Source organism: Tauraco erythrolophus, chromosome 5 (genome assembly GCF_009769465.1).
Source record: "Tauraco erythrolophus isolate bTauEry1 chromosome 5, bTauEry1.pri, whole genome shotgun sequence".
Classification (NCBI taxonomy): Eukaryota; Metazoa; Chordata; class Aves; order Musophagiformes; family Musophagidae; genus Tauraco; species Tauraco erythrolophus.
The window spans coordinates 58,345,879-58,355,880 of NC_141469.1; the positions used below are offsets into that span (position 1 = coordinate 58,345,879).

The 10,002-nt window shown below is 50.8% G+C and overlaps 1 protein-coding gene and 1 non-coding gene across 2 annotated transcripts; both read right to left on the reverse strand.

The window, feature by feature from the left end:
* Positions 1 to 1,903: 1,903 nt before the first annotated feature.
* LOC147528736 (RNase MRP) lies at positions 1,904 to 2,170 on the reverse strand. The gene has a single exon (XR_015222193.1).
* Positions 2,171 to 3,163: 993 nt separating this feature from the next.
* On the reverse strand, positions 3,164 to 8,174 carry CDKN2AIP (CDKN2A interacting protein). Its single transcript, XM_086611686.1, is given in 6 exon segments — positions 3,164 to 5,226; positions 5,229 to 6,006; positions 6,049 to 6,396; positions 6,511 to 6,971; positions 7,712 to 7,842; positions 7,939 to 8,174. Coding segments are annotated over 6 exon segments (2,016 nt in total). The 5' UTR covers positions 8,163 to 8,174; the 3' UTR covers positions 3,164 to 5,152.
* Between the last annotated feature and the right edge of the window lie 1,828 nt (positions 8,175 to 10,002).

Consider the following 10,002-nt stretch of genomic DNA (forward strand, 5'->3'; position numbering starts at 1 on the left):
AAAGAAAAGCTTAAAGAAGTATTCTGCAAAGCAGATATCGCTGTTATTTTCTCTGCAGTTTGCAGATTAGAAAGCTGGGGGGTATACCTACCCAGTGAAAGAGAGACACAGCATCAAAACTCTTTTAATGTTTTGCTTTTTTCCCCACAGTCTCTGGACCACTAGATCATGTCTCTCATTGTCATCTGTAGTCAAGATGGGTTTGATTCTTGACGTGTTCTCTCCTGTTAACACATTTGAAGATCAACATTTACCATAAACTACAAGTGAGAAAACCAGCCCACATTGTCGAGGTGCTATAGTGCAATCTTTAGGGTCAAAACCAAAAACCAATCCAAACCACCCCCATCAATCACTGCACAAGCTTCAGCTTGCCTACACAAGCTTGTCCGCAGTCTTCAGCCAGTACTGCAGGTGCTACCTGCACTACAGAGGGATGGCGGCTCATGAAATGTGAGCTCCATAGGGCCTTGGATACATCCTTTTTAGCAGATGAAACTAGGGCACTGGGATTTCGTTGCAGCTGCTCAATGAAAACCACCGAAAACTTCATAGAGCTGTGCCCTAGTTTAGTTGTTTCTTTTGGGACGGGTTCCTTGATAGCACTTTGATTTGAAATCTCTATTTTCCCACCTACATGTAGCTGATCGCATGAATAATTATGGGAGAAAAGAGAGAAAGGCACTCAAGTAGTTCAAGTGGCTAAGACAGGAACCAAAACGACAGCTCAAGCCAGGTGGTTTGTCAGCACTTCGTGCACCCTTTCAAAGGTCTTGTGTGAAGCAGTCAGAGCCATCCTAGTTAGTTCTGCACAGAGCTGCTCCCTGCTCTGCACGCTGGTCTCCTCTGCCTAGCACGGGGGTCTGACATGGCTGAAAAGATGTCACCGTGAGGATATTGCTGGAAGAAAATGGCAGATGTTGGAAACTAGCGGGGTTTGCAGACTGTACTGTGCCTATGTATAGGCCATGTGCCTATAACTAACCAAAAAGGACACTGCTAGTTCAGCAGACCAGGGCTCACCACAGGAGCTTCATAAATACTGAGGGAGCATGAACCAGAAGGAAGTGTTGGCTCCGGGCTGCTTGGGTGCTGTTTTGGGTAAGCGGAGTATTAATCACATTTTGAGGTCTGAGATGCCTGAACTTGATGTTATTTCAGGGCTCTCTGCCCGTGCTCTTCTGTCGTGTTTCATACCCAGACATAGCTGTAGGGCAGCAGAAGGCTTCATTCCATGGAGTTGCGCACGGTGATGAGTTACTTGCTTGACACACTAGAGGCAAGAACGGCACTGCCCATTAAATGAATTCAGTTTATGGGCACGGCTAGTACTTGCATGCAGGATTGCTGCAGGCAGCAGCACCGGTGTGGTATCAGGGAGCGTTAAGCATGAGGATCTGCCTGGAGCGAGCAGGTAACACCGGTGGTGCCCACCTTCCCTGGGGAGGTCCGGGTGAGCGGGGGAAAGCCGGGCTGCGCCCTGCGCCCGCAGCCGTGTAGGTGACCGCTGTGCTGCAGCAGCGTGACCGTGCTCGGTGCTGTCGGCTTTCCTGCTGCCACTCCCGCGTTTGATTTTTAACTTCCGCGTGGTGCAAAGGAACGCGACAAGATACGTCCATCTGGCTGCTTGCAGCAGGGAAGGGAGGAAAGCCTTTTCGGGCGAGCACAGGAGCTCCGCCAGGCGAGAGCCTCAGGAGGCACCCAGCAGCTGTGCGGGACCACGTCTCCTGCCAGCCAGAGCCACTGCCGACGAAGCAGTGTATCCCCACGGCTGCTTTGCTCTTCCTGCAAACTTCCCGCTGCGCCGGGGAAGCTACTCCGCAGCCGCAAGCCCTTCCCCCGTGCTCCGCCAAGCCCGCCGCGTCTCGGGCACCGCCAAAGGGAGCCGGGTCGGGCAAAACGGGATGGCCTGAGAGTGAGCCCCGTTCTGTTAGTGCGCCTGCGCACTACCTGCGTGTCTGTGGCCGTGACGAGAGCCCGCCCCGCGCTCACCCGCTCGGCCCGGGGGCTTCTCGGCGGCGTAATGCGTGAGGTGGGGGCGGGCGAGGGCGCCGGCAGCGCCCGGCACTCTCTGCCGGCGGTCCGGGGACTTTCCCCTAGGCGGGCGCGGGGCCCATGAGGAACCAGCGTCCTCCGTGCGTGGCCTAGCGAGCAGGTCTTCAGAGCATCCCGGCATGCTTGGAGCGCCGTCGCCGCCTTATATCGCCTGGCAGTCGGGAGGACTTTTAGGGCAGAGCGAGGACAGGGATCGCCCCGTTTCTCTCTCTGCTGGTCGTACACAGACAGACAGGCCGCCCAGGCACCCCCGGAGCAGCGCTGCTCTCCCGGGAGGCCGCCGAAATCTGCCCCACTGAGGGTCGGCCGCCGCGGCACCGCCCCGGGAATACATTAGGCAAATTGAGCCCCGCGGCCCCGCCCCCGCGGCGGGCAGCTCGAGCGGCGGCGGGCGCGCAGCCACGCCCTCCGGGGCGCTCTGGCGCCGCCCTGCGGCCGGCGCGCCGCGCCACGCCATTCCCCCGCGAGCTGGGAAAAACGAGCTGCTGCTGCCGATCGCCCCCGGCGCCGGTATGCGCCTGGAACCTGCGGACAGCTGTCCGTGAGGGACCGGCCGGGCTGAAGCTGCTCTAGCAGCCCTCGGAGGAAACAGGAGTCGTTTTTAACGGCCGCAATTTCCTGTACTCTCACAGAAAAAATGGGGTCAGTTTTTCTTACGGTTGGTTGGTTCCATTTGTCCCCCTGCTCGGCTCACCTACAGTGCTGGCGCGTTTGTTCTGGCCAGTCCTCGTCAGCAAGGTCTGACAGCTGAAGACCAGCATCCCAATTGCTGGGGACCAGGACAGCACCTGGGAGGGAGACCCAAAGGTTTTACAACTGACAGGACTGCACAAACACTTCTTGCCACGGCCAGTTCTTTGAAATTCTTTCTTTCTTCCTTTAAAGTTAATGAAACGGTAAAAAATGCTCATTCAAATACTTAATGCTTATTCACTCGTATGTTGGAATCTGCTTGTTGAGCTGCTTTCCCTGTAGAACATGAAATAAAAATAACACACTTCAACTTCCAGTTTCTATTAAGAGTAGCTACAGACTCCTTCTTTAATGAATCACAACCAAACATCAAAGAGGAATAACATTCAAAAATTTTTAAAAAAGTAAGCTTAATTCGGGACTCTAAAAAAAGGCATCTAGCACCTCAGCCTTTTAACAACACAGGTACCCCAACACCCCCTTGAGGTCAGTAAACACCGTGAGCTTCGCTTTACAGACGGGAAACACAGGTTTGCACATCGCAACGCACGCCGCAATTCTCAACCAGAGATATGGAGGTGCCCAAACCAACAGCCAGAAAAGCCGTGCTTCAGAGGGCACAGGACGTAATTCCTGCCCCTGCAAAAACAGTCATTCTGCACCTCCACCTGAACAGGGTGAGGATTTGGAAACAGATCTCACACTTCCTGGCACGGATATCACAACTCCTAAACGCAGCACCAACCTCACTCTGCGCTAGAAGCATGCACCAAGTCTTGCATCATGTTAAGACACGGTTTAACATGTTGCTTGTCGGGTGGCACTCCAGAAACACCACGGAGAAACTCCTGAGAAAGCTAACTAGAGCGAAGGGCGACCGAGGGCACAGGAGCACGGGTGTCAGATGGAAGTTCTCCACAAGCCCTCGGGAAGCGCAAGTGCATCACAGGCTTCAGGTGCTACGGACTGGACAGCCGCTGCTGTTCAAAATCACGTAGCGTACAGCGTAACGACGCCATTGTGGTTTAGTCCCAAAATCACAAAAGAACTTGACCTCTTTTAAGTGGACATATGTACTACCGAGATCCCAGGAATTCCTATTCACTCCCGTAGAACTCGATCGACGGATCTGTCAGTCAAGTGTGAGGTTTCCATTAAATGATGCTAACTACTGTAATTGGACAAAATTCAAAATAGCACTGAAGACATCATGTTTTTACAATTACATGTCATTACCCAATATATCAAAACATGCAGTTTGTGCAGGTATTTCAGTAACCACTGAAATAAAGGTAATCTCCCACTTTCTTTGCTTCAAGCCATGTAGATGGCATAAAAACGTAGCAAAGGAAGGGCTCGATTAGTGTCAATGCTTTACAGTACACTTGCTGTCTCTAGCAGACAGCAGCGCCTTCATTTTGCTGATCTTGGCGTTACAAAAGTAGAAATAGATATCTATAGGTCCACTCTATCAGCTTTACAGTATTCCAGCTATGCATCCAAAGAAAACAATTCATCCTTGAGGGATTACACCTTGAAGCCACTCAAAGTAAAGCTTTTCTTAAGGTGTTGCAGTTATTTAAATGGCTGGAATACTTAACAGCCAAAACCAAAGTACTGTAAAAGCATATTCCAGAGGTTTTATTGTACTATTATTAGTAGCAGTCAAAATATGCTTAGTATAGAAATCCATGTTTATTTGAAAAAACTGTAAATGATACTTCACAATATAAATTAAATCTGCTTACAGAGTCTTGGTGGCTGAAGTAGCTGCAACTTGACTGCTAACAGGTAATTTGCCAGTAAAACATTAAATGGGGTCTAACCTGCTAGTATAACGTTGAACGGGATCAGGGTGTCGCTTATATTGCGAGCGTTAAAACATCCCATAAAAAATAATCAACCAACTACTTTCTCTCCTACTATGAGCAACAGCGAACATTATGGGCAACACGCCTGAAATGGATGATCCAACTTTTTGATTGAAATTTTTAAACAACTTTCAACCATTCAAGTGTTATGGTCCCTATATACATCTATGTGGCTAAAAAAGACAAGGTAGACAATTGAGCACACTGCCATCAAATCGTAAGAATTACAAAATTGTCCGGTTTTAAACAGCAAATTGTACCTTAATAGTTTAATTAAAAATAGAAGAATTAGGTAGACTATTTTGCAAATAAAACAGCACACTAGTGTGCTATATATTAAGGCATACCTTTAAATGCGCACTTGTCATCTCTAACAAGTTCTATACAATTGCTACCAAGTGAGAGGACTATCATTGTCTTGCAAAACTGAGAAAGAAATACAAAATATCTGGAAGCCTACATTTTTAAAGTACAAAATTAACCTTCAGTCCTTGTGTTGAAATACTATACACGGTACAAACAGCGGTTCTCCCCTACAAGATCTCCCGAGGATTTCTTAAAGCTGGAGGTAAATTTGAAGGTTTTGATTCTTCATCCAGAAGGACCAATCTTCAATTTCACTACCTTTGTATTTTCTTTTGCATATCTTCACAATAACCTTCTTCTTGAGGAATAATTTCAAAGCTTCTCTTGAAGCAACCGCTTTGGCATTTTCCATGCTTTTACCACAGCCAGTACCCAAGTAGACAGACTTGCACCTCAGTTCACAAACTATATTTTCTAGAGAGCTCTTATTTTGAGGCAAGTCAGCCAGTTCCTTCAGAGGAACAAAAGCAACATCTAACGTAGCCTTTACAGACTGAATGGATGAGTTTAGAAGTTCTGCGTGATTTACGTTAGGACTGAAGCCTCCAACAGCAACCAGCTTCCACGCTACAGCTTTGTAGAGTCTGTTGAAAAAAGGCTGTCTTTCCTTTGCATCTTCGCTGGTTAACGGTTTGCACAAAGCCTTAGCAGGGCTTTCACCTGCCTGCGAGCCACTCTTCGAGGCAAGCTGTGGTGAACCTGCCTGCGTGCCACCCTTGGAGGCCAGCAGGGAAGCACCTGCCTGGGCTCCACCCCGGGAGGCCAGTGACGAGGGACCTTGCTGAGCACCACTCCGAGAGGCCAGCAGTGAAGCAGCCACCTGAGTGCTGCTCTTGGAAGTCAGCAGCGAGGATCCCTGCTGAGCGCCACTCCGAGCAGCCAGCAACGAGGCAGCCACCTCAGCGCTGCTCTTGGAGGCCAGGAGCGAGGAGCCCGCCTTAGCAGCGCCCTTGGACGCCAACAGCAGTGAGGTGCCTGCCTGAGCGCTGCTCTTGGGGGCCAGCAGCAGCGATGTGCCCGCCTGAGCGCTGCTCTTGGGAGCCAGCAGCAGCGACGTGCCTGCCTGAGCGCCGCTCTTTGACACTGATGCTAGGGCACTCACTTGGTTTTTGGAAGACAGCAATGCAGCACTTGTTTGCGGGGTGCTCTTGGCAGCTAGTGACACTGTTGCTGCCTGTGGGGTGCTCTTGGTGGTTGGTGGCACCACCGCCGCCTGTGAGGTGCCCTTGGCAGCTGGTGGCACTGCTGCTGCTCCCACCGCTGCTGCCTGTGGGGCGCTCTTGGCAGCTGGTGGCACTGCCGCTGCTGACACCGCTGCTGCCTGCGGAGCACTCTTGGCAGTCGATGGCACCGCTGCTGCCACTGGCGTTGCCTGCGAGGTGCTCTTGGTGGTCGGTGGCACTGCTGCCGCCTGTGGAGCACCCTTGGCAGCCGGTGACACCGCCACTGCTGCTTGTGGAGCGCTCTTGGCAGCTGGTGACACCACCACTGCTGCTTGTGGAGCGCCCTTGGCAGCTGGTGACACCGCCACTGCTGCCTGTGGAGCGCCCTTGGCAGCTGGTGACACCACCTCTGCCATCACCTCTGCCTGCGGGGTGCTCTTGGCAGCTGGTGGCACTGCACTTACTGTGGTTTTCTTTTCAGGTGACAGCACATTTTCACATTTGCTTTCCTTAGGTGGATTTAAGCAAGGCTTCTCTCCTGACTCTTTTGTAGGTGAAGATGGATTTTGCTCAGTAGTATTTTCAGCATTAGCAGGTTTTCCTTCTGTTTCTATGTCTGATGCCGTAACCATTTCTTGATCTGAACTGCAAGCTGACTGGGAGCTTGCTTGATCTTTGGTAGTATCTTTTTCCCGCTTTTTTGGCAACGTGCTCTCCGTTTCCTTCGGGGCTTCTGCCTTTGTTGTTTTCACATCCTTTCCAGTATCTTTAGAACTTTTGCTTTTCTCAACAGCTCGCTTCTTGGGAGGCTCCTCTACCCCTTCTGCAAAACAAGTAAAGTGTGTTATCCCCTTTAATCTCTGCACTATGAAATAGCCATCTAGAGACAATTTATCTATTTTCTAAAAACTGCTAGCAATAATCTCTGTGAATTTAAAAGGTATATATTAGAAATACACCTTGAACTGTAAGTTCAAGTATTAACCTACTATTTCAGAATATTTCAGTATTTTGGATAAAAACTTAAAATACTCAGCTGCAAGATTTCAGATTTTGGTTTGAGACCAACATGTACTTGTATTCTTGAAGTCCAAACCAAAAATGACCAAAGTACATTAAATAGACTATCTGACCTAAAAACCCCTGTATTTTGCCTACTAATAAGATCATGAAAACATCTTTAAAACACCGCTTTAAGAATTTCTTTACGACACTAAGTTTCTCATAAAGTAAGAACATCTGACTAGCACTAACAGCAAAGTAACAAGGATACATTTAAGCTAGAGTACAACAGTCTACACCGCATTAAGACAATAATCAGCTTAAAGCGCACCAGTTGCAGATACTCAAGATAAGAGCTCTACATTACCAACGGAATGCTTACGCATTACACCTATTTTACAGGTATTATATAACGGAAAAACAGCACAGAGAGGGGAAACGATTAACAAGTTTAAGAAGCACATTATTTCGACTACTTTCTAGGCCCGAGGTAAACGGAGAACATTCAAAAACAAGCATTTTCTAGACTCCTATGTATTGTCACAGCTATGATCTGCTAACCATTGCTACTTGATATGCCTCTTTTCTTCACCTTGGCAACCAGTTCATCTCTCGTGGTGCGGACAGGCGCGCCGGTCACTTGGATGCCTTCGGCCATTTCCAGCGCCTTCTCCATGACCTGCGGCGGGTACCTGGAGGGGCGACAAGGGGAGAGGAAGGGAGGGGGGGTCGTCAGGCTGCCGCGCCGCGCCCCCTCCTCCCCGTTCCGCCGCGGGGCTCGCACTCACCGGCAGCCCAGGAAGACGTGGTTGGCCCACACCATGGAGAGAGACACCAGGCGCTGGAGCTGGGCGCTGCCCGCTGCCGGCGGCTCCCCTACGTTGCGCAGCAGGAACTCCCGGCGGTGCCGCCAGTGGTGCTCGGGCTCGCAAGCCCCGCGCAGCGCCTCCGCCCAAGCCACCTCTTCCGCCGTCCGCCCCAGGGGCTCGGCCGCCGCCTTGCCCGCCGCCATGGCCGCCGCCTTGCCCGCCGCCCGGGCTCCGCGCGCGGGGCCCTCCTCCGCCCCTCACCACGGAAACAACCGCCTCGCTCCGCCCCGCTCTTTCCGGCCGCGCGGGATGACCTCACAACCGGCTCGCGCGGCAACCCGCCGCCGCCGCCCCGGGCTGCTTTGCGGCGCGCGAGGGGGAGGGGCGAGGGGGCGCTCGTGCCACCGGGCGGGGCGGGCCGGTGCCTCACGGCGCGGCGCCCTGGGCGGCGGGAGGGGAGCCGGGAGAGCGCTGGCCGTGGGGTCGCGACAGACGCCCCGCTGCTCGTGCGTGTCGGAGCGCGCTCCGTTACAGACGTTTTAATACCGCCCACGGGTTGGGTCGGCTTTGGCTTTTTTTCTTTTTTTTTTTCCTTTTTTTTTTGGGGGGGGGCACTGTACCTGAAACCTGAGGTTAATAAACGACGGGCTCTCAGTGTGGGGGTTCCAGTAATTGCTGGAGCAGCTCTCTGGGCTGGCTTTACGTTGCGAAGTTTACCTCAGAACTTTATTCAGAACCAGTTGGAGAATTCTTTTGGCAAAAGTAATAAACGTGCGGCGAAGATGTCCAAAGCTTCAGTCTGCCGAGGTGGTGCTCGGTGAACTAGTGCATCAGAGAGTTCTGAATGCCAGAAGGCCGTCCCGGGAGAGATGTATTGTTTTTTTACCCCCGAATTAGAAGTCTGTGTTTGCTTAAGTTTTCATTTTTTAACACTTGCATGTCATCATGAAGTGAACTACAAGATAGGTTGCCTTTAAGGAAGGAGTGTTTCTCCTTAAGTGACTTTAATGTCCTATTTCCTGGAAATTGTTGTCCAGTGATTTAACTTGCAGTACCTCCATAGTGCAACACTAAGTGATTAAGGAAACTGAGCCAGAAAAAAAACAGTCCAACACACTTTTGCTCTGTATCCACTGTCAGAGTGGAAGTGCGTTTCCTTTACTTTCGTTGTTAGCCCACGCAATGTTATTTCGTGCATGGGCAAGAATAATTCAGTGGTAACGCGCAATCCAACAGTAGTGAGTGGGATGGGACCTGAAGACTTCACTATCGTTTTGTATTTGCATGTAGAGAAGAAAAGGGCAGAAAGTTTGTATGCTCTCTGGTGTGGATGTCTTGGAGGTTTGTTTAGAAACAACATCAGAAGGTTTAGAAGCAGCACAGTGGTGACCACCAGTGTAGTGTTACCCATCTGTTTCCAGGTGTTAGTTGTATCAGTCCTGCATGTGGTTTTCTGGTGATGTAGTCTGAAATATATGAAGGACATGATTTGTCACACTAGGGTTTCCACCCAGAAATGAGGTGGGCCTGTCTCCTAGACCTCTGAGTCTGCAATACCACGATTCTTGACCTTGGTGTCAATACAGACCCTAGAAGACAGCGATGAATGGAATCCCTGGCAAACACAGGTTTGGGAAACACTCAATCTCAGATTGAGCTGAGATCATCCATGCTGCCAGCCTGTTTGTTCACGCTCTTCAATGAGCCAGTTTGCTTTCTTACAAAGCTAGCTGGGACTTGGCCCAGGCTTGAGATCTGCCCCTCAGGGACAGCAGGAATTCAACAAGGCCTGAGTAGCTGTAGCAGGACTGTCTATACTTTTGGAAAGATAGCAGAGCAAACAGCACAGCCTTGAATGCCCTGTCCTCCTCCACAATCATCTGAGCTGCCAAGTGAAGTGACAGAGGCTAGTCTGTGGTGAGCTGGTCATATACTAGTTAAGAGTAGGAGCTGGGGAGGGTTAGACTCCAGCAGGTGATAGAGACAATCCTGTACGCTCAGAAGGATCTCCAGAAGTCATATTCTGGTGTTGCTGGGTGAACA